Source organism: Podarcis liolepis (assembly GCF_965112155.1).
Source record: "Podarcis liolepis genome assembly, chromosome: 5".
Lineage (NCBI taxonomy): Eukaryota > Metazoa > Chordata > Lepidosauria > Squamata > Lacertidae > Podarcis > Podarcis liolepis.
The window spans coordinates 67,447,474-67,467,966 of record NC_139556.1 but is presented as its reverse complement, the minus strand read 5'-3'; the positions used below and the strand labels follow the sequence as shown (position 1 = coordinate 67,467,966).

The 20,493-nt window shown below is 41.8% G+C and overlaps 3 protein-coding genes across 10 annotated transcripts in view; 2 read left to right on the top strand and 1 right to left on the bottom strand.

Annotated features, from left to right (window-relative positions):
• Positions 1 to 4,806: 4,806 nt before the first annotated feature.
• CEP19 (centrosomal protein 19) lies at positions 4,807 to 7,244 on the bottom strand. The gene is made up of 2 exons (XM_083506667.1): positions 7,110 to 7,244; positions 4,807 to 6,183 (listed from the first exon to the last, which is right to left on the bottom strand). Exons 1-2 carry the CDS (start codon positions 7,237 to 7,239, stop codon positions 5,825 to 5,827), a joined length of 489 nt encoding a protein of 162 aa, XP_083362793.1. The 5' UTR covers positions 7,240 to 7,244; the 3' UTR covers positions 4,807 to 5,824.
• Positions 7,245 to 7,796: 552 nt separating this feature from the next.
• Positions 7,797 to 16,991, top strand: PIGX (phosphatidylinositol glycan anchor biosynthesis class X). 5 transcript variants are annotated; one of them, XM_083506628.1, is made up of 7 exons: positions 7,797 to 7,908; positions 10,338 to 10,437; positions 11,320 to 11,377; positions 12,124 to 12,265; positions 13,415 to 13,628; positions 13,869 to 13,969; positions 14,807 to 16,991. In XM_083506628.1, exons 1-7 carry the CDS (start codon positions 7,903 to 7,905, stop codon positions 14,963 to 14,965), a joined length of 780 nt encoding a protein of 259 aa, XP_083362754.1. In that variant the 5' UTR covers positions 7,797 to 7,902; the 3' UTR covers positions 14,966 to 16,991. The 5 variants fall into 5 exon arrangements, with proteins under 5 accessions (XP_083362754.1, XP_083362755.1, XP_083362756.1 ...); XM_083506629.1 differs by having other exon boundaries at positions 7,797 to 8,006; XM_083506630.1 differs by lacking the exon at positions 7,797 to 7,908 and adding an exon at positions 7,967 to 8,059.
• A 2,706-nt stretch (positions 16,992 to 19,697) lies between these two features.
• The window catches only part of PAK2 (p21 (RAC1) activated kinase 2), a 41,181-nt gene continuing 40,385 nt past the window's right edge, over positions 19,698 to 20,493 (top strand). Inside the window, exon 1 of one of the 4 annotated variants that reach the window (XM_083506485.1) lies at positions 19,698 to 20,035. The gene's annotated coding sequence lies outside the window, so the exon portion shown is untranslated. Of the gene's footprint in view, positions 20,036 to 20,071; positions 20,383 to 20,493 lie in introns of those variants that run through there. The other 3 variants (XM_083506486.1, XM_083506487.1, XM_083506488.1) reach the window with 3 other exon arrangements.

Genomic DNA, 20,493 nt, shown 5'->3' with positions numbered 1-20,493 from the left:
GTTACCAATAAGTAATGCACAGTTCAAATGAAAGAAAAGGACAGTTTCAGATGCTTGCGTTTCACTTCGCCTCATGTCAATCACGAGGTAGTGCAACCTAAATATTATGTGCAGAGCTGTCCACTTCACTTACCTCATGAAGAAGAATATTGTTTCCTGTGAAAAGTCATGCATAATTAGCACAGTCTTCAAGGCAGCACTACTAGGCTACTGTGACTGAGACTTACTTGTTTTACATGCAGGGTAAATAGTGAATAAATTCTAAGGCAGGAGTGGCTAAATATTTTTGGCCTGAGAGACACATTCAGCCTTGACCAATAGTGGCCATATGCCAGTGATGGATGTAGTCACCCCACACGATTGCATGAATACTCTTGCACATACGCAGGCGCAACCATATAGGACACAGACACGCAAAGTCTGACAAGCAGCCCCCCACCAAATATCTGGAGAGAGAGATTTAATTGTCTTTGTCCAGCACAGCACCATGCCAACTTTATTCTCTTCTCATTTTTCTGCCACTACAAAAATGGATGGGGTCTTGGGAGTGCCAGGAAAATAATTCTTTGTGGGAGCCAAGTCAGACTCCTGGATATAGAAACATTATGGTTGTAATGTTTAACTGTTGGATTGGTTAGGTTAATTAAAACTTTTAATAAACTGCAAAAGGTGCCTTGAAAAGGAGATAGACTGCAATTGCTGGCATCTGTTCCTCCAAATGTTTTCATCGTTGCTCTCCCCAAACTGAGTATGGTGCTACAAGACGCCCTGTTATTTTCGTGTGCTGGGAGATGCCAGAAATGACTGTGCCTCTTTTCCTGTATTAGGCAGATGTCTTAGCTTCCTCTGTAGTACGATCAGTGAAGATTAACTGGTTCTGCTTTTGTTAGAGGGAAAAAAATTACTCAGTTCAGGATGTGGTTAGCAGAATCGGCATCGGGTGTTGCCCAACAGAAAACGGGTAGGTGGTTAGGGAGAAAAAGGAATTAACTTCGCGTTTTATCTGATCAAAGTACACCGATGGAGAAACCACATCAGTTACAAGGAAAGCTAAAAGAAGTTCTGTGAAGGCAGGAGCTGAAACATCTGAAGGCCTGCGCTCATGTCCCAAGCTTGTGGCTCAGACTGAAACCTGAGGGGGCTAGTGAGTGGGATGGCCCAGGTTTTTGACAAGGAGCTGGTCTAGATTGGCTAGCCTTTGAGTCCCTTTGAACTTTTTGAGCCTAGAGGTCAGCACACTGAAAACTTTCAAGTGTGAATGAGGCACCACCAGTCAACCACCCTGGGTACAATTTTCTGCTAACCTCAAACACAGCACTTTTCAGTGAAGTTGCTCCACATGTTTGACTTCAAGGCTGTGTACACACTATACCTTTAAAGTACACTCAAAACACGTTCGTTCTTTCTCAAAGAATTCTGGGCGCTGTAGTTTTCCCCTCACAGAGTTACTTAACAGCCTTAACATGCCTTTCTATTACCACCTCCAGTTTCCTACAGTCCTCTAGATCGCAGGGGCGGGACTGGATCCAACTGGCAGGTCCCACCCTTGTCTCCCACACCTGCCAATCACTTGATGCTGCAGCGGTGTCAGGCGAGCTGTTCTTGCACGGCACTGTGCACAGAAGCCCTGATGATCAGCTGATAACCCATACATTTAAAGCACATGACTTTCGCCCAAAGAATTCTTGGAACTGTAGTTTACTTCTCACAGAGCTACAGTTCCCAGCACCCATAATGAACTATAGTTCCCCACATAGTTTGGGAGGGGGAGTCGTGCACTTTAAATGCTTGGTACGAATGCAACCCAGATATGGAGTCTAGGTTTTCAACATGAGTCTACAGTGTGGGCCACATCAGTGCATTGCCCTGCTTTGTGCAACAACAATATTCAGCCAGCTGAGCTTACCCTCGTGTATTTGGCTAGACTCCAGCTGCCTTTACCTCAATGCTTCTTTACATGCTCTTTCAGTGGCTTTTCCCTTCTGCCGCACAATGTTGCTGCACTTTCTTTCTGCCACAAGTTTGCTTGCTGGTGTTTTATGTGGTCCATTTCTAGAATCTTTGTGAGAGGAGGGGCATGGAACAGAGATTGGAGTGCCTCAAGGAAAAGCAGTGCACAATCAATCAATCAATCAATCAATCAATCAAGGTTTAAAATACCATTAAAGAATGTGGCTCAACTGGCAAATCCCCCTCCATTTCATCTGTTTCACAGACAGATTGATTTATCCCAAATGATTTGTGGCTGCTTTTGATCAGCCTAGTTTCCCCCGCCCCAAACGCTTTCATAGATGAGGATTCCACAAAATCCTTCGATAGTTCTGTAATGTGATATAGAGATGCCTATCAGCACCCAATTCCTAAAATAATTGTTTTCCCACACTTATACCCATGTCCCACCCTCTAGCCAATAGTGCAATGCACACCAAATGATGGGAATGCATATGGAAATATAGCCAATAATGTGGGCTGTAGGATTGAGTAGGTTGAATGCCAGCCCAAACTTCCCTTTTGTGTTCTGTCAGCTCTGATCTCCCTCCTTTCCCTTTCCTTCATCCCAGCCTTTGCCTGCTGGCTTAGGACTAAACTAGATGCCCTGTTAATTGTGTGAATGCATTAATTGGCAGCAATGGGAGCCTCCCTTGAAATGCAAAGATAGTTTTGTCAGGATAACTGCAGATAGAGTTAAACTCCACCCCCACCCCCAGTTTGCTTCTCCCAGTCATTCTCTCTGACTTTTGTTACCTGCATCCTATTCCTAGGCCTCTTGGATGGTCTTATAAGCATCCCTTATGTGGACCACTTCCTTCCTTAATCCCTCCTTCCATTCCACTCCGCATCCTCTTATCTCCAGTTTCTGCTTCATTGCTGCCCTCGTGACAGTTTCTTGCTGCTCTGAACTGATGGAGAATTTGTTTGTAATTTCATGAAAAACTATTTCAACCAATATGCAAAGCAAAACACAACTATCTTATGAAATTCACACTTCTCCAAATTTTGTGACGCAGTTCTCCAACCAAATATGGAAAAAATGCATATATTAGGGGGAAATGTACCTAAAAATCTATTTATGAGTCAAGATAACATCTATAATTGCATTATATAAGGGGTAATTGCTTCCAAAAATGTGTGTATTAGGAGAAACGTGCACTAAAATGCTGGTAAGTGTTCATGTTTTTTTTTAAAGGAAGAAATCTCAAACTGCTGTGGAAATGTAGAGAACTGAATTTAAGTTTGGAAAAATGAGAAACTTAAGACAGCTGAAACTGGCAGATTCATAGGTCCCTACTCTAAACAACGGAATTTGTGCTGCAAATATTTTTGGGGAAAGGAGTCTATAGATTGCAGCTTACTGAGATATTGGTACTCTTTATGCATGCAATTTTTGGCAGCATCCACACACCATCATCAAACAGCCAGCTGGCACATCTTTTACAATTAATTTCCCCTTACTGCAGAAAAGTCAATTTTTTAATATTAAAAAGTAACCTATTATACATCTACAATCACTGTAGGTATAGAAGTTTGTTAACACATTTTGCGTTTGTGGTGATAATTTGCTGAGCAGGTTATATCCTCACACCCTACTTCCATTTATTCCTCATCTGAGTACAGCCTAGGAATTCTGTGGCTGGCCGACCAAGTGGGAACACATCTGACCATTGCTGCATGCTGATTGGATGGTGTTCCAAAATTTAAACATCTGGGTTTGGAAAAACAATCTCAATGCAGTACATGGAAGGGATGCCCTTGAAGACTGTAACTGCAATACATACATTGGGATAATAATAATAATAATCTTTCACGATACTGTATCTCTTTGTCTTTCTTCTGATTGGGCTATTAGACATTTTAAATATAACTTAAACTTTGGCCTCATAAAATAGGAAGGCAGCTGACATTCCCAGATGTACTCTTTTTATAATTAAAAAGGAGGTCCAGCATCTAGTGTTCATTTCTTTTATCATGTTGTAATTAGAATGTAATTGACTTCACAAAGAAACTTTCTATCACAAGTATATGTCTTACTGGAAAAGGCCTCCTGTCAAGTAAATAATAAAAAAAAAGATTCCAATTAATCAGTTTTAATACTTTTCCAAACACTAGAGAGTGTACAGTGTCCAAGGAGAAATACAACTTATTCCTAAGCTACTCTGTGCCTGGAGAGATACTTTTAAATGTTCTGAGGTTCCTGCAAAGTGAAGAAATTTGCCAAATGTGAGTAGTTAAGTAATAAAACATTGCCCTCTGGAGACCAAATTTTATATATGTTTGAAATTTATAGTTTGCATACATGTGTCTTGGGGTACATTTTTGAATTTGAATGTGTGTGTGTGTGTATATATATAGTGGTGTCTTTATGTATTCTCTGAGCCCAACTCACATACACATACCCATTCCCAAACTGGGTTAAAATTCTACAGAATGGGACCCACAACAGGGTCAATAAACAAGAGAACTGCAGTGGTGAAGCATCAGAAGTACCTTTTCAGTTTCACATTGTTTTAGCTGGACTCCCAGCTATGGAGGTGAAACTGAGAAGGGAAAACTAGTGCACATTTATTACACTATTCAGTAGCCCACCTGCAGGGCCCTTAGAAAAAAAATACAGTGGCTAACACATTCTTTAGGCAGACTCAAGAACCTTTTCTAAAAAGCAGTCTATTGTTGCCATGATTTCATACACCTAGAATCATAGAGTTGGAAGAGACCACAAGGGCCATCGAGTCCAACCCCCAAACTCAAGAACCTGTCGTTCTTGTTATCAGACATCATTTAATTCTGTCAACATTACCGACTCTTTCAGTTTTTCAAAATTACTTTATTGGACAGTTATTTCTTCAGGTCTGACTACATAAAAATGGAAACAGAAAGCATACCATTTCAGTATCACAATAAAGCATCCATTATTAGCACCACATAAAAGACTAACTGAAACAGAACAATCCTAAATTAGTGCCTGTTTGATTCTGTGGCAAAGGAATAATCACTTCCTTCAAGCTCCAATCAAGGTAGAAAGGGGGAGAGCAGTTTTTTTCCTGCTTCCTCCCCTATTACTTTTATATGCTAGCAGTGCTTTCCGCTAGTGTAGTAAGGACTCCCTCTTTGCTAGCAGAATGCTGCTTAATGTTTCTAATGGCCTCAGCTGGCTTTAGGACTGCTCGTTAATTTGACTTCTAAATCATTATTTATCACACCCAAAAAACCCCATGTTAACAATAACTTAAGAGCATTAGTTTCAACACAGCCCTGCATACATAAACATAAATGGTTTCACTGTGATTCCCCAAAAGCAATTATTTAAAAACAAAAACAAAAAAACAATGGTATCACTTCAGTGTGAAACAGTAATATTAAACTATCAAATATTGTAGCTCATATTCTGATGCATTAAAAAAAAATAGAGAGGTAACTGAAAGTTTGGAAGTTCAACGGACAAACTGGCACCTCTGGTAATTAAACAACATTGCAAAACAATAAATAAGACATCAATTACCTGCAGAGTTATTTTTTTTGCAAAGTTAATGCTGCAGTGTGAAGTACTGAAGTAGATCCATTGTTTTATTTACAACGGCTAAGAACTAGCATACAGTCTATATAAAACTCTTTTGAGTCTGGTTGTATCTTTTTCATCAAGCACCCCCGAACACTTTTTCATTAACATGTTTACATTTTTTTAAAAAAATTTAAGTCTTGATCTAATTTCACAGTATAAAATGTAGCAGCTGACTGATTACACAAGTTTGGTTGCTAAAATATGAAGGGGCATGAGATATATATTCCCAATATGAGAAGACTCATCAATCCGTGGCTTGATTATGGATCAAAACTCATCATCTGATTCATCATCCCACTCACAGGCTTCAAGCTCTTCTTGTGGGAACTTCACCTCTACGTTGTAGACAAAATCAGGGTCATCTTTCTTTTTCCTGTTCTTTTCAAACAATGCATCCATAATTTCTTTCCTTTTGGCTAGCTCCTTGTCATCTAGTTTGTTCAGGTCCTCTTCTGGGTCAATTGTTTCTTCCCGCTGAATTTGCTCCAGACCCTGAGTCAGATTTTGTCCCCCCAACTGGCATCTCAGCAAATTGTGTAATTTTTGTAGCTGTTCCATGGAGACACCTTCTAAATAAGTCTTGTGCCGAGGATTATTCTTTAGCTGTTCTGCTGCCCTGCTGCAATCTGCACCAATGAAAAGACAAAAAGTCCAGGTAACAAAAAAATCATAATTTTGTTTATTTGTAAATATGCATTTTAAAATGTTTTTCCTAAAGTTAATTCGGAAATACATGTCTCTGAGGACTATTTCCCACCTCTTACACATCTATTTGTGAAGAACAGAGGGAGATGCGGACTATATATATACATACAGTCATACCTCGGGATGAATACACTTCGGGTTAAGCATTTTCGGGTTGTGCTCTGCAGCGACCCAGAAGTAACGGAGCTTGTTACTTCCGGATTTCATCATGCGCGCATGTGCAGACCGTCAAAATGACGTCACGTGCATGCGCAGAAGCGCCGAAACGTGACCCACACACGTGCAGATGCGCGGACACAGGTTACGTTAGCTTTGGGATGTGAACGGGGCTCCGGAATGGATCCTGCTCGCATCCCGCGGTACCACTGTATATAAAACACCTGCAGTCTTCTGTGGAGTGAAAAGCCAAATTCCACTATAAAAAGCATCAAAACTTAAGAACTAAATGACTGAAGCAGTACCTTTCTCAAACACAATCCTGAATGTGGTCACATGCATTCAATGATAACAATGTATAGTTTACAGGTTGCCAGTATTCCCACCTGTGCTTAAGGAATTATTCCTTTCCCCCTGCATATTGGATTGTCCACCATCTCCAATGCAGAGCTGCTAGATCAGGCTTCATCAACCTGGTGCCCTCCAGAAGTTTTGGACTACAACTCCCATCAGCCTTAGCCAACAGCCACTCATTGGAGCTGATGGGAAGTGTAGTTCAAAACATCTGGACAGCACCAGTTTGGTGAAGGCTGTGCTAGAGTTAGACAAACTCCTGTGGTGGCAGCAGTATCTGAACTTGCCTATTTGGGGAAGGGACCAGCGATAGGTTAGAAAAATAAGCATGCTATACCTGAGAACTTGGAGAAATTCCGAATAGGCATGATGCGCTTGCGAATGTTATTCCTGAGCTGATCTTCATAGATTAAAACAATAGAGGGAGGGTTTAATTTGATGCCGCACTTCTTTGCCACGTAAGACATCCTGCTGTAGGCTCAGTCAGAAGACACCACATTTATTCATGCCCAGTGAACCAACTTTTTATTTTGATATGCCATTGAGACACGTTAGCGGTGTTTAAATGGACCAAGAAGTTTAAAACCGCTTATGAAACAGGATCCCACTTCAGATATTAAAAACTGCCAGTGGCTTCACAACGGCATGCTTGAGTGGCACTGTCCACTGAATAGCGAAACTCGTGTTTCGCCACCTAGGAGAGGATCCCTCTCAGACCCCATTCAGCGCCTCAGCTTTTAAAAGCAGTGTGTTTCCAAAGGCGAGCAGGGCGACTAAGGCAGGCGAAGGAGAAACCGAGTCCCGGTCTCTGCCCGGCCTGCGCGCGCACCGCGGCTCCTCCCTTCTTCCAAGGCCCCAAGTACCTCACTGCTTCCTACTTTCCTCTGCATCGGCTGCAGCCGCAGCGTGGCGCACGCGCGCCAGCATCCAACTCGTCACCATGACAACGGCTCGGCGCCGCCGCCACCGCCGCCGCGGCTCCATCAGGCCCCCTTCGGCATTGCCGTCCCTGAACGTGCCTGCGAAGGGACGTCTTCGCAGAGGTTCCGCGGAGCTTCTCTTTGCTTTTCCTTGCTCCCTTTCCCTCTCCCTATTGTCCTGAGAAAGGCGGAGGCGGAGGCCCTGCCTAGATGGAGGTCAGTCCGACTATGCTCTCCAAGTCAGGCGCCCATGAGGACGCTCTGGAAGAGGGGAGGACCTTGGTTGTGGGCGGAAGAGGCGGCGCGTGCATAAAGTAAGGGGGCACCGTTGGGCTGCGTGGGGTTTAGACCCCGCGGCCCTCTCGAGGTGCGGAAAGAGCTGGCCCTTCCGCTCTCGTATCTTCAGCCCGGGAGGCAGCATATTCCGAGGGGATACTCTCGACTGGGTGCTTGCGGGAAGCGGGTGGGAGAGCTCAGTGGCCCTGCGGACGCCAGCCTTCGGGTCGTGGGAATGGTCGCCTAGCAGCGTCGCCTAGAGTGACATTTAGACCAAGAGAAAGGGCTGCGTCCTGGGGCGCCGCTAGATCTTCTCCTCTCCGGGGGAGCCTCGGGTGGTTTCTGCTTCAGAAAGTTGCACTCGCCGTCACTAGTTTTCGGATTGCTTTCCCCTCTTTCCCTTTGTGCCCCCAAATGCTTGAGATAGGTATTCCTCGGAAGGTTGAATGTTCCCGCCTCGTGCGAGTTTGCAAAATAATTTAATTTGCTTAAAAGAATCCAAACTGCTGACAGAAGTGTCTTTAATACAAGTAGAAGGGTCTTCTTTTATATATATATATGGTTCCTGCTCTATGCGGAGGAAAAATATATATTATTTCACTGGGGCTTATTTCCTTGTAAGTCTGTTGATGGCTCGGGCAGGCTTCTTGGCTGTGAAGCAAAAAGCTCCCAAGAGAACATAGTTGGCAAAAACAGGAGCACTCTTGTAGGGATGATATAAATATATAGCGGGCATGAGATTGGAAACACATTATTTATATTATTTATTTAACAGAATTTATATACTGATTAATCATCCCAAACCCCTAAGTGGTTACAATCAAGTGGTATATAAATTTTGTGAAATAAATGATAAACAGAACAGAAATATTCATTAAAGTATTGATAAAATTGAACGTTAAGTGCAAATATAAGTAAAACCAGCAGTTGTTAACAATGTACATAATTAAATAAAGTATGGGTAAGCTTGCCTTAAAAAAAAAAAATCTAGCAGGTGCCAAAAACGATACAGTGAAGGTGCCTGCCTAATATCAGTGGGGAGGGAGTTCCATAGAATAAGTGCTGTCACACTGGAGTATTGGTTTCTTGCAAGTGGCACTTGTAAAAGTGCCAGTTCATACATAATAATACATACAAAGTAACATACATATGATTTGTTTAGCCACATTAAGGCTTTATAAATCCACATACATGGTAGAATACTGTCAGCATGGACAGTATCTCTGTCAAGGCATCTTCAAAGAACATTCACAACGGTGGATGGAAAAGGCTGTAGGGTGGCGTAGCTATGTCCTTGGTTTTCTTCCAAAGAGGGAAAGAAAGGAATACTGTACACAGATCTTCCCACAGGCTATACACTTGTGATCTCTGATTCTGTGACAAGATGGCTTAGGTGCTGCAGTGCCATCAACTTCATAAGCCTGTATACGTTGTAGTGACATGAATAGAGTGTTGATTCTCCTTGGTTATCTTCCCACAGTGCCAATTTCCACCTCCAAGCAGGAGTCACTTCCTCACCCACCTGCCACATTATCTTTTCTAGTCTGAGGATATGGATGGGAGTGCATTGCTCATAATGAACACTTACTACACAATTATTTTTTTTAACTAGAACAATGCAGTGTAGGCTAGATAAGTTAAATACAGACACCTAACTTTCCAGGCTTGGTTGCAGAGGTTGCGTTTTTTTATATAATTATGATCAGAGTATTCACATGACTGAGTTAAGTGATTCTAAGTTACACTTTTGTTAATTTTGTTACAGACACTGGGTTTCAGAGACATATGAGCAGGGATAACATTGATTTAAACATGCCCTTCAGATGGCTAATTATAGGGCCCATATGGACATGGCAGTGTAAATCTTATATTCCTTCATTGTTGTAAAGCTCTACATTATCTCAGGCTTTCAGTGTAATTGGGGCACAAATATTCATAGTTTGAGCCAAAGCATGCTGTGATACAATCCTGAGAAAGTCTGGAAAAATGCACATACCCTAAAAGCAATAATGTTTCACTTTGCTTATTATTTTCTTTCATGGGAATTTCCATTTAAAGACTTATCTTAGAGCAGGGGTAGTCAACCTTTTTATACCTACCACCCACTAATGCATCTTTCTTGATAGTAAAATTTCCTTACTGCCCACCAGTGCTCGATGGAAGGAGGATTCAGCTTGTGCCGTAGAGCCCCCTACTGCCCACCTAGAATCCAGAAATGCCCACTAGTGGGCAGTAGGGACCAAGTTGACAGCACCTGTCTTAGAGTGAATTAATTGTTACTGTTACTTCCACACAGTTTTGTCACAAATCAAGTTCTAAACCATGGACAAAAGCTCATATTCTTTAATGTGATTTGTTTTTCCTTGCAGTTTTATTCTGAAATGTTTCAGCAGGAAAAGAATGTGCTTCTTCAGACGAGTATCCACTCATTTTGGATCATTTTTTGTGTGTGCATACCAAAATGCTTGTGTAAGTTGAAATCCATGTTATTTTCCCGAAGCTAGTTGGTGAACAAAGGTTGTACAGTATTCTTTTTCTTGGATTCCATATGTGTTGCAGAGTCCTTAACTGTCCTTTATTGATATTGTGTTTGCATTTTTAATATATGTATGCAAATCCACTTCATTGCCTTATTGACTATATTCTAACACATAAGCTTATGTTATGTCTTTTTCCTTTATGTAAAATCATTTTACATTGTTGAGCAGTCCGCTGAGCCCACAGGAGTAACTCAGGACCATTGTGAGTGGTTAGATGGCAATATTTAAACTGCCTAATTAGAAACAAGTGTTTTGATATCTACTCCTAGCACATCCCTTCTTCTGCTGCATTTGAATGTCTTCCTCCACCCTTTGGAGAAATCAGCAGCCATTGATTTATGCATTGCTTGTCTACCCAGGGAAACACAATGATGATTTCTGATTGTTGCTAGCTTCTTTCCCTCTCTCTGACATAGAGGGAACACTCTCAGAAACAGTGGAGTGTTCTGGTTGTTGGGAGGCTCAGTTTTTTGTGGTGGGAGGCTCACTGCAAACATAGATCTTTTGTTTTTCTTTAGCTGTAAGCTGTGCCTTCTAGAATTGGTGGTAGGGAGGTGGAAGAGCTAGTGTGGTTGCCACTGGGTTATTTAGGCTATTAGTCAGCAACTAATTGCAAAACTGTATTAAAAGTCTGTTGTCTGCCATGACAGTCAAGAGAGAATAACCTTTTTATTGATCAAAATTACTCCAGTTCCTCTGTCCTGTAAAAGGCGTTCCTAAAGAACAGAAGAACAAACTCTGACTGTGTTGAAATGGTGTTTTAGATTGCTTTAAAATATGTCAGTTTCTCATGTATTTTCTGTTTTTATAGATGCACAGAACATGTGTCCTGAGGTCAGGCAACAGCTTTTGAAAGATGGCTTTCACAGGTGGGTTTATGACAAACAGATATTGGTTAGTGGTTCTGTTATTAGTGTCTTAATAAGCCCTGAATTCTTTTGCATCTGCTTTACCATGGCAGTATGTACGTAGTCAAGTGAACTGATATGTTAAACTAAATGTACTAGTGGCATGTTTATGGATGCTGTGGGATGCTGGTACTCTATTGAACAATTGTTAATAAAAGTTGCAGTCTATCTTAAGTCACTTGGATTCATAGACAGCTCGGACCAATACCTAGTTGTATTGAATCTTAGTCCAATTAAAGTTATGTAGAGCCAATTAGATTGAGACCTCTCAGCTTCAACTGTCCATTAATACAAAGATGAAAAAGTTATATGTAGTGAGTTTCTTCTGAGTTTCAGTGGGGGTTATTACCATTTATTTATTGCCACATACCAGAAAATGGTTTCAGAGCAGAAATATGGAAAAAGACACACAGCTACAATTAAAACACTAGTTAGTTAGTTAGTTAGTTGCTTTAACTTGCCCAGAGCAACACAAAGCAACTTACAACCAACAATTAAAACACATAAAATTGAATGTTAGTGATAAATCTCTCAGAAACATTCTCAGTTTCCCCAGACCCAAGTATGTGGGGCCCTGTAGCCATAGGAAAAAACCCTGAAGATTAAAAAATATAGTAACACAGTCTTTTAAAAGTACTTTATACACAAGTGAGATTGGTATGTTTTGATGGCATTCTGTTGTAAAAGCTTCTTGTTTTAAATATTAGAAATCTGCTGATTCGGGTAAATATCAGTACAGCTGACGAAAGCCTCAGAAGCTGCATGGTGGCAACTAAGGTACACTTACCAAAAGGACTGTATGTGGATCCCTATGAATTGACATCTTTACAAAAGCACAATCTCACTGAGGTAAGGTTTTTGGGATGACTTTTGTAGGCAGGGAAAGCTAATAGGGCACGAAATAGCTAGATGTACATAAAGTTAGGCTTCTAATGGCATACAGTTATGAGCCTAACTGCTCTATCTCTGGCAGAGCAATACTATACATACCTCCAATTAAGTTAGCCCCACTGAACTCAGTGGTACTTGCTCCCAGATAAGTGTGTATAGGATTGTCAGGGATGATGGGAGTTGTAGTGCAACAACTTCTAGAGGGCATCAGGTTGGCTACTTATGGCATAAAGGCTTGATAATCAAACCAAATCATACTGGCCTTACATAGCTTTTTGGATCCATGTCCTTGTAACTGTTATTGTAAGTGCTATCTGTAATGTTACATTCCTGTGTTCATGTTTTAAAGGTACGAGTAGGCACTCGATTAAGAAACCATTGGAGATGAGATTTTATCACATAAGGGGCTAGACAAAAGTTTATTTTGGGTATTTGCCAAAAACAATACTGTGTCTCCCCTGCTTCTTTCTGAAGTTGTCTTTATTACTCACGTTGTTTTCAACTTCCATTTTACTTTACTGACACCCCGACAATTTTCGCTTGCATTGCTAAGTTGTTGTTAAGAACATTATTTCACAATACAAGCATCCCCCCTTCACTTACACACAATCGACTCATGTGCAACTGCATATATGCGCAGTGCCAGGAAACAGACAGACAGACAGACAGACAGACAAACAAACAAACTCTAACCTGAAATGGTGGGAGAAAGCTGGAAAGTCCTTGTGGCTTCGCAAGGAGATCTTCCCCAGAGCCCAAAGAGGATGACAGTGAGCCAGAAGTCCAGAAAAAAGCCTCCAAAGGCTCAAAAATGGCATATGGGAGCTCTCCCTGTTGCCACTCTACCCCACTCAGGAGCTGTTGGGCAGGAAGCTATAAATACTGCACTGGGCTCCCCAGTTATGAACATTTCACAGACTGTAACTCCCACATAAGTGAGGAGTCACCCGTACTGCATTACTAACAGACAAGTACTGTACATGAATAAGTCACTGGTACCAGCCTTGGGGCTTCTCTGCAAGATAGCTGTGGTGCTACTGCCTATAATGGGATTATATTCTGAAATAATGCCCTGATTTTAATTATGTTGTTATACTTTTTCTACAGGCATTGATGATGGCAGATAACATAGATTTGGAAGCTCCCGAGTACTTAGCGGCTGACGTTTCTGTCCTCGTTTATATGAGACCTGACCCTGAATGCTTTTCCTGTTTTAGAGCATTATTACCTCTGCACTGCCGGTATCATCGGCCGGCAGAGAATGATGGGGAAATCTCTACTGTACTGAAGAGTCCAGATCTTTTGATGCATTGCCAAAAATGTAAGCAAGACTGACTTTTCTTCTTTGGGGAATGAGAATGGGAACAATTGGAAGAAGAATAAAAACAGGGCAATATAGAATCATTAAAAAATTTGGGGATAAAATGTTATATTTTTTTATAGAAGCATTAAGGAGATGTGTAAAGATAGATACAGAATTGAGAGACATACTTCATGAAAAATATGAGTGATCTCTTTCCTGAATATTAAGTTTATGTTCTGTTTCCCCCTTCTCTTTTAGTCTTCCTTTCACTGGAATGTTTGAAAGAAACTGAAATAGACGCTCCATGTTCTCAGAAGAATATACACACATGCCACTGGGATAGCATGAAGTTCAAAGATGTGTGTTCATACTTCTTACATCTCTTAGTTTTACTAGAAATAGATCTGTCTGTAACAATTTTGATTCATCTGTTTTAATTTTTTGTCACTGCTTGGTTCTGGTAAATAGGCTCCACTTGGATTTTAGTAGCCTAAACGTTCATAGGATTGAAGGTCCTGTTTCCAGATGAGAAGGCTGTTTGGCTGGAAATGCTAATCTTCAATTTTTTCACCAGATTGCTATATGGAAAAATGATTTAAGGCTACAGTCCCTTCCCTGCACTTGGGATGAAACACCACTGGACTTCCTGGAACTTGCTCCTGAATAGTCATGTGTAGGATTGCTCTGTAAAGTTGGTTGGTGCAAGGCAACTTTTAAGATGCTGAAACAGACCGCTAGGCTAAGAAGCTGCTTGCTTGCAAGTCGCCTGACCAGAAAGCAGCCAGTATAGGCTGTAGGTACATAAGGGTGGGGCTGATAAGAAGATGGGAACTTCCACACTGTTCCTGGTGGCTAATAAACCTCAGAGGTAATCATGGGACGGGGAAAGAGGCAGAGATTTTCTCTTGTGGATAAAGTAACTGGAAATGAGTGGTAGGCTGGATTATCTATTCTTCCCTATGATGTGAGCAGTCCTTCTCTGGTCTGACAAGGAAGACCAAGAAGGTGATGTTGCCTGCTTCTGAAGCAAGCAGGGAGCAGCTGCCCCAGGCTCTGAAAGGTATGGGACGGCTGGATTGCAATACATTTTTAATTAAAGAATATAGGAAGAGAAATGATTACAGTTAAATTGTGAATATACATTTTGAATGAAAGTGGCCTTATTTGACTTCTAATGTGCAAATCTTCTTTTGTAGGTAACCGAAGAACTGAAACTGCAGATACCAGTTGGGCTCAAACACCATCTTATGTTGGTATGCACAGTGACTCTTGCTACCACAATATTGTGTTCCAGTCTTATCCTTTCAGCTTTATTCAAGCATGGATGCTTCTCCTTTGTTCAGAGCTCACAGTAAAACCGAACAAGGTTATTGAATCATCATGGAAAAACTGTCTAAATACACCAGACAAACCAGAGACAGGAACAGAAGAAAAGGCTTAGAATTGGCCCAGCATCACAGACTGGGAGCAGGCCAAGTGCCTCTTACTTGACTGTGCAGTATCATATGCTTGGCTGCATTGCTTTTGATCTGTTCTAGTCTCCTCCCCCCGATTTTGTACATGTTTCCTGAATAGGCTGATCTAGTATCAGATAAATATGTGCCTTCAAAATTGCCATGTAATCAAATTTTGAAATAGTGAAACCTGCCTAACTTAACAATTCTGATATCACCAATAAAGCGGGGGTGGATAATTTTTTGAACCCTAAAAAACCCAAACACAGGTTCTTTCTTCATGATATCATAGATCTGATATCATAGATATCAGACAAATAGAAACAATTATAAGTGGCAATAATGCTTTGGAAGGAAGTTTATAAACTGTTCATTTTTAAACCATGAACTGAATAAACATGTCTCATAAGATATAACAGAACAGGTGGAATTATTCCAAGTTCTGAGAAAACACTGGATGTAAATCATTAGTGTTGAAAATACAAGGAAATACAGGGAGGAAATTGCTTCATTAATGGAAAAACTGGGCAGCTCCAAAGATTCTTAACGTTTCTATTGTCAACAAACTTCACACATCAAGTGGCTGCTGGTATGCGAAATAGGTTCAAAGGGAAAGATGTGCCACTTTCCATATTTGTGGACAGTATAAAATATTTATAAATTAAATAAAAGAAAATACCTCTTTTTAAATGTACAACTGCAGTTTATGACTGAATTTACATCATTTGGTTGTTTCTTACCTGTACTGGTCTTGTCTCTGAATTATCAAGAATTTTCTTTGGATCTCCACTAAAACTATATCAAAGACTTGTTTTGTGGCATCTTTCGCTAGCTGATGAGATGCTTTTAACACTGGTCTTTTGTTCTCCCCGTACAAAGTGCTGAATGACGATCGCTGAGGCAATACTTCAGCTACTACCTCAGGTTCTCTGTGAAGATTGCTCTGCATCTGTTTGGGGGAAGGGAGCCACTGCAGAAAACAATTGCAGATGGGTTATTTTTGTTTCTCCACTTTCCATATATGAGCAGCTGTAGCACATAATGGGAGGACAGCTGTGAGCTTCAGTTGTTTATCTTATCCTTGTTTCCTTTTAGTTTAATGTCAATTTGACAGTTTTATACTGCATACTATGGATCCAAAGCTGGTCTTCTTGATCATGTCATCAAGAAGTTTCATGTTTAAATGTTTCCCCTTTGGGTAAGATTAGATGCATTTGATACATAAGACTTTTGAACTGCAAGTCTGGATTTGTTCATTTAGGTATGATGGAATAGAAATAGTTCCTTGAAAAAAATTATATTGATAAAATCAAAATGGAAGCATGCCTAACAAAATTGTATAGAAAAAGCATGAGGATAGTTCTCCATGAAGTCATAGATTTATTCAAAAGATCCTTTTCAAAAGTTCTGCACAATTATATTTCCCAGTAAAGGTCCTTCAGTACCTTGCTAGTTGAATCTGTGAATTTGCAGCCGGAAAAGCATATGAATGTGCATCAACATTACATCACAAGCACATTTTCCAACACAGGATAGCTTGTGTCCTGGAAAAATGGCAGAATTTGTGTGTTGAGTTTGTCCAGAGAATACATGTACAGTGTACAAGCAAGTTGCTTGGCTTATTCAATGTGTACATTATTTTAACAGGATGAAACTTACTGGAAATTAGTTTATTTTCTACACTTACTGGAATGTGCCTGGACATCTAGGAATGATATCTAAGGGTTTGCAGATAGCTTTGTCTTTTGGTAGTGATTCTAGTTTTGTTTAACGGAAAAACAACTGTTGTATGGAACTGGAGGTGAAGTGAGAGGCCCAAGCCTCAGGATATGTAAATAGCATGAAAGGTCAATAGAAGGATTCCAGCTGTCAGCATCAATTTCTGTAGGAGCTGGAAGGCAGACATGAAGCTGTTGCTTGCACTCTTTGCTCTGGCTCCCATTCAGTTATTGTGCATCTCTCTCCTCCACCCACTCAAACATAATTGCAGTACTAAAGTGATAACATTAAAAGGGCTGTTTGGAAGAAGGTGACTTAAATTATGTATATATCGGTAACTATATTGGGTGGATGGTTAGCTTGCAGCCAGTTTGATGTATCATCAGTGTACGGTCAGTCCAGCTGAGGCTCAGATTTCACAGATACTGTCTATCACAAGGAGACTGTTCTTTTTCAAGAAAGGGCTATGAAATTTCTCTCAAGCACCAGTGTTCTTTTAATTTATAAAACAAGCATATTTTTATGACCCTTTATATTTCATATTAAAACTGGAATGGATGTTTCTTTTTAAATATTTCCACAAAAGGAGGAACTGAGGGGGGGGGGATATAATATGCTGCTACAGAGTTCCATTGGCAGCACTAGCTGGTGCCTTGAGCTGGAAATGCTGAATGGGCAAGCAAGCTCTCTGCTTGTTTTTTCTTTCTAGCTGATCATACAAGATAGAGCTTGTCCCATGGGAAATTTCTTGTACCCTCAAATATTTTTTTCTATGGCAGCCTGGCCTTGGTGTTTATATAAGCAAAGAGACGTTTGCAGTGTCAGTATTATGAGTTCTGTTTTTTTTAGTGTTACATGTTGTATAGTCACTAGGGAGGGGTGCATGTGCCCACTGCTTTTTCTGATTCCTAGAGGATGATTCATTGTTAACTTTCCTTGGGTTTGGCTTGCAGAAATCAGTACATCTAGTGATAGCGGCCAGAGAAACATGCCAAATGTGGACTGAGCCAGGGTTTTAGGCCTTTATTTTTCCCATCATGACTTTCTCAGTATTGATACAAGAACTGCTAAGTGTTAAGTAAGCATGAACATATGCACTTTAGCATATACCATCCTAAGAGTTTTGAATGAAACTGTAAACCCACTTCAATCTGGGTTTTCACCCAGAACTAAAACTCACTTGGTTGTTTTGTGGGGGCAGATTTTAGGTGGTTGCATCCTGTTATGGAACTCCTTCCCAAAGGAGATTGATTTGGCACTGCCTTGACTGTATTGCAGGTACTAGGGGAATTCTTTCCTGTTGATCTGGGTTGGGTTTAATTTGTTTTCCAGTCTGGTTTGAGTCAATCACTTGGTAATTGCTTTGGCATTGTGGGTGCTGCAATTGTTTTTGAAGTGTATCACTGATTTTATCTGGAATTTAATGGTATGTTGGCATTGTTTTAGGCTTCTGTGTTTTATGGTTAATACTTTTCTGTTCAGCAGATGTGAATGACTTTACAGACAGTAAAATGATACATATATGTATTTTAAATAAAAATGGTGATACTGAGTGATGTTCATTTTTGAAGATAAGTCTTTCATGCTATACTGTGTGTATGGGTAAGGAGGGCATGGGAAATGCTTGAATGTTTGGTGATTTCTGACTCTGATCAGAAGCAAGCTCATTATCTAAACCAGAGGGCTAGGAGGATGGAAGAAGGCAGGAACTAGGTTTGGGGGTATCTGCAGAACCCGTATCATTTTTGCAGAGGCAACAGCTCAAGACCTTTTTTGTGTGTGCAAGCCTTGGGTGCCTAGCAAGAATGAAAGTACTGTACTGGTATAACTAAATTCTGATGGTTTTTGTTTTTAAGTACGTTACTGCTTTTTAGATAATGATTTTAACTTTGTTCTTAATGTTATGTCTGTTATCCATCCTGGGCTCTGTGAGGAAGGGCCAGATGCAAGAACAGTTAATAATAATACAGACAATTCACTGAGAGCAAGGAGGGATGGTGTCATCTGTGTCAACACAAGAGGGAGTCTACTGAGTGTTTGTATGTGTTGAGTTTAATAAAGTTGTCCCTGCATCAAAAGCTGCCCTGGAGCTGTGTCAAGGGAGAGAGCCTGAAAGAAAAACAGAGCTGCTCAGCAAGCGCTGTTCATTACAAGTCTGATGTTGAGGTGCTTCCCCAGCCTGCTTCCCTAGTAACATTTTTAGGGAAGTTTACAAAACAAGCTCAAGTTGCAACTTAGGTAATAAACACGAATGCTAGTTAATTTAATCAGCGTCTTCTTCTTCTTCTTTGGCGATCACTCGTAGCTGAGTAAGTTTGTCTTCCATAAACACGATTTTAACAATGAGTCCGTAAGCGACTGTGGAGGCCAATTCTGGATCCACACGACCTTCCACAGTGAGGACATTGGTTTCCGGGCGGGAGTTGATCGCAGTGTGGATTTGCCAAGTGTGCCTTCCTCCTACCACATTTCTCTCTCCCGTCCTGAGTTCAAGTGTCTTCAAAGCCCATGACACCATTGGTAAAGGCTGTTCTCCAACTCGTCCCATATACTGTACTCCCCTTTCCCCAAAAACCAAACAACCAAACGGAAACACTACACTGACCAGTTCCTACTAAAAATTACACCGAATATACTGCAATTCTTACTGAACTATATCCAGCAATGTCCTAAATTTAAAATAGGTAAGAGCAAATATAAATAAAAATTAAAAATGGTATTTAAAAAATAATAATAATACTGTATTTTTTTAAAAAGAAAACACATTTTAAAAGCTACAGACTTTTAGGGAACAGACACCCGCTACTCTGCTCTTCCCAAAGCTCAAGCTGTCTCCAGGACCCCCAAGTCACCGGACAAGAGCATCTCCCCTCGCAGCTTTCTCTTCCTCTGACAGGCGGCCCGGGGGCGAAGCGGAGCGCCGCTGCGTCCCGGTGCATGCTGGGAGTTGTGGTCTCAGCGCCGTTCTTTCCACGCCCGCTCGGCGGCCCCTGCCCACCTTTCGCGCCGCCGCCTGCGCCAGGAGCCGCCTGGCCAGCTCCGCCCCTTCCTCTCCCGGGCTGTGGCCACGCGCGGCGGTTCCGCTTGCTTCTCCTCTGGCCGCCCGGTGGGCCCTCCCCGCCATTGTCGGAGGCCGCGCCCTGCCCTGCAGATCTCTTGCTAGCGAGCCAACGGGGCGGCGGCGGCGGCGAGCTCGGCTAGTGCCTGAGGCGTGCGAAGCGGCCTGGAGGCTGCGGGAGTTCTTGGCCGGAGGTGGGCAGGAGCGGAGATCCAGGCGCGGAGCGGGGGGGGGGGGAGGCGAGTGTGTGTTGTGTGTGTGTGACGGAGCGAGCGAGTGTGCCTGGCGCTTCGCATGAGGAAGAGCGAGCGAGCGAGCTCCGCAGGCCCAGAGGCTGCGCTTCCCGGAGGCTCCCACCACAGCTCTGAGGAGGAAGTGCCCGAGGGGCGGTGGAGAAGCGGGGAGGAAAGGAAGAAAGGCAAAGGGGTTTGTTTTTTTTACTGCACTTTGCGGCGCGGCGAGCAGGTGGGCGCGGAGGCCGCGGAGGAGCTCCCCATTACCTGGCGGACAAAGGGCGCTCGCCCCAGAGGGAACATCTTCGGTAACGTTGAAAAGGCGCAGACCGGTTCGGGGCGACGCCTTCCTAGAGCTTTCGCGGTTTCAAACGGGCTTGGGAGGAGGATGTTTCTTAATCAGAAAGGGAGCTCCACCA

Bases quoted from the DNA above. Each gene is read 5' to 3' on its own strand.
- CEP19 (XM_083506667.1), bottom strand. From the start codon at position 7,239: ATGTCTTACGTGGCAAAGAAGTGCGGCATCAAATTAAACCCTCCCTCT. The intron at 6,184-7,109 runs GTATAGCATGCT...TCATTGGTGCAG, and splicing joins GAATTTCTCCAAGTTCTCAG to ATTGCAGCAGGGCAGCAGAA.
- PIGX (XM_083506628.1), top strand. The intron at 12,266-13,414 runs GTAAGGTTTTTG...CTTTTTCTACAG, and splicing joins AAAAGCACAATCTCACTGAG to GCATTGATGATGGCAGATAA. The intron at 13,970-14,806 runs GTGTGTTCATAC...CTTCTTTTGTAG, and splicing joins ATAGCATGAAGTTCAAAGAT to GTAACCGAAGAACTGAAACT.